Here is a 2,346-nt window from a genome sequence, read left to right as displayed (position 1 = left end):
TTTGAATCCGAGAAGTTCTGACGCTTCCCAGAAGTTGAAAGAAAGTTTGCTCGAGTTCCAGGCAACAACTTGGGCGGATATTCACAACTGGTATGAGTCAAATATAAGGATTGAGGATGATCAGCTCGGTTTCCCGGCGTTGGACAAGGGTCGGGACCGGGAAAGGAATAAAGAAAAATCAAATGATGATTTTGACATAGTTGGCGGCAAAGGTTTGCGGTCGGCGGATTAGATTCACTATCGATAGGAGAACTGATCGCGACCGAAATAACAGGTCGTTGCAGGATAAGGAAACGTCTGGTTCTCGAGATTCTTCCTACCCCAGGCTTTTCGAATACAACTTTAACGTCAGCGTAGTGGAGCTGGTGTCGGCTAACAAAAACATTAAAGAAGCATGGTTCCCGAAGTCAATGAGATTCGATCCCATCCAAAGGGATCCTAATTTGTGGTGCAAATACCACGGGACAATCGGTCACCAGACTGGCGACTGTCGGCATCTGCACGAAGAGGTGGCAACATTGCTGAAAAATGGCCATCTCAGGGAATTTTTGAGTGATCGAGCTAAAAACAATTACGGCCGCAGTCGCGATAACATGGAGCCTTCAAAAGTAGGAGAGGATCCTCCACGTTTGACGATCAATATGATTTTTGGGGGGAACGAGATTAATGGTGTGATATTTTCAGCGGCAAAAAAGACAAAGGTGTCGGTTACACACAACAAGAGACTCCGGGAAGTCACCGAGGATGACATAACTTTTATAGAGGAAGACGCGGACGGCGTGTTGCTACCGCATAATGACGCCCTGGTAATCTCTCTAAATGTCTTAGATTTTAAAATTAAACATGTTCTGGTGGACCCTGGAAGTTCGACCAATATTATCCAATGGAGAGTGTTCGAGCAATCTAATCTCACCGGAAGTATCATTCCGGCCACGAAACTTCTTGTCGGGTTAAATCTGGCAAGCGCGACAACCCGGGGAGATATCCTACTGCCCAAGAATGCCGAAGGGGTTATGAAGATGACCCTTTCCGAGGTAGTAGACGGCGATATGGGTTACAATATCATCCTGGGGAGACCATGGTTGCACGAGATGAAGGTCATCCCATCAATATACCATCAGTTGCTAAAATTCCCAACTCCCGAGGGAATTAAACAAATAAGAGGTGACCAACCAGCAGCAAGAGAGATGAATGCAATCTCAGTCTCCAGTAGCAAAGGGAAGGAGCATGCAGTATAGAAATTATAGGAACCGGCGCCTGCTCCCGAGCCGAGCAAAGTCAACCAGGGGGAAGAGTCATCGTAATCCTATCAGGTGCTAAGGTATTTCTAGGTACAAGAAGAGACGGATGCAACAAAGTCCACAGTAGAAGAACTTGAACAAGTCGTATTATTCGAAAAGTTCTTGGAGAGGAACTTCCACTTGGGGACAGGACTGCACCCCGAACTCAGGTTTGGATTTTTTGAATTTCTTAAATTAAATGAAAATTGTTTTGCATGGTCATATATGGATATGACAGGTACCCCACCAGAAGTGGCCATGTAAAGTATCCTAACTGGCTAGCTAACGCAGTAGTAGTTCCAAAGAAGAAGAATAAGTTTCGCATGTGCGTAGACTATAAGGATTTTAATAAGGCGTGCCCAAAAGACTCATTCCCATTGCCAAACATTGATCAAATTATTGATGCGACGGCCGGGCACGAGTTGATGAGTCTCCTCGATGCTTTCTCCGGGTATAACCAAATCAATATGAACCTGGAGGATCAGGAATAAACTTCGTTCATAACGAACTTTGGCACATATTGTTACAATGTGATGCCTTTCGGGCTAAAGAATGCCAGAGCCACTTATCAACGGCTTGTAAACAAAATGTTTGAGAAGCAAATAGGAAAAACTATGGAAGTTTACATAGATGACATGCTGGTTAAGTCTTTGAACATAGGTGACCATCTGAATCACCTACAAGAGACCTTTGACATCTTGAGGAAACACAACATGAAGATTAACCCCGAGAAGTGTGCATTCGGGGTCAGCTCTGGTAAGTTCCTGGGATTCCTCATGTCACAAAGGGGGATCAAGGTTAACCCTAATAAAATTAAAGCCATCGAAGATATCCCGGACCAGCTATCAAGCGTAAAAGAGGTTCAGAGGCTAACGGGGAGACTGTCCCCTTTGAGCAGATTCATTTCCCGATCTTCGAAAAAAAGCCATCATTTTTTCGCACTTCTAAAAAAGAAGAATAACTTTAAGTGGACACCGGAATGCCAGTAGGCTTTGAAGGATCTCAAAAGGTATTTGTCAAGTCCTTTGTTACTGTCAAAATCGGAGGAAGGCGAATAACTACTGAT

At 44.4% G+C, this 2,346-nt stretch overlaps 1 protein-coding gene across 1 annotated transcript; it reads left to right on the top strand.

Annotated features, from left to right (window-relative positions):
* The first annotated feature begins 410 nt into the window (after positions 1-410).
* On the top strand, positions 411-1,238 carry LOC138901386 (uncharacterized). Its single transcript, XM_070189145.1, has one exon. It carries the CDS (start codon positions 411-413, stop codon positions 1,236-1,238), a length of 828 nt encoding a protein of 275 aa, XP_070045246.1.
* Positions 1,239-2,346: the final 1,108 nt, after the last annotated feature.

The sequence above is a fragment of the Nicotiana tomentosiformis genome, chromosome 11, assembly GCF_000390325.3.
Source record: "Nicotiana tomentosiformis chromosome 11, ASM39032v3, whole genome shotgun sequence".
NCBI lineage: Eukaryota > Viridiplantae > Streptophyta > Magnoliopsida > Solanales > Solanaceae > Nicotiana > Nicotiana tomentosiformis.
The sequence above is the reverse complement of the archived record's forward strand: the minus strand, read 5'-3'. Positions and strand labels throughout refer to the sequence as shown.

What these genes read in the sequence shown, in the direction of transcription:
- LOC138901386 (XM_070189145.1), top strand. Translation starts at nt 411, where the DNA reads ATGAGATTCGATCCCATCCAAAGGGATCCTAATTTGTGGTGCAAATAC.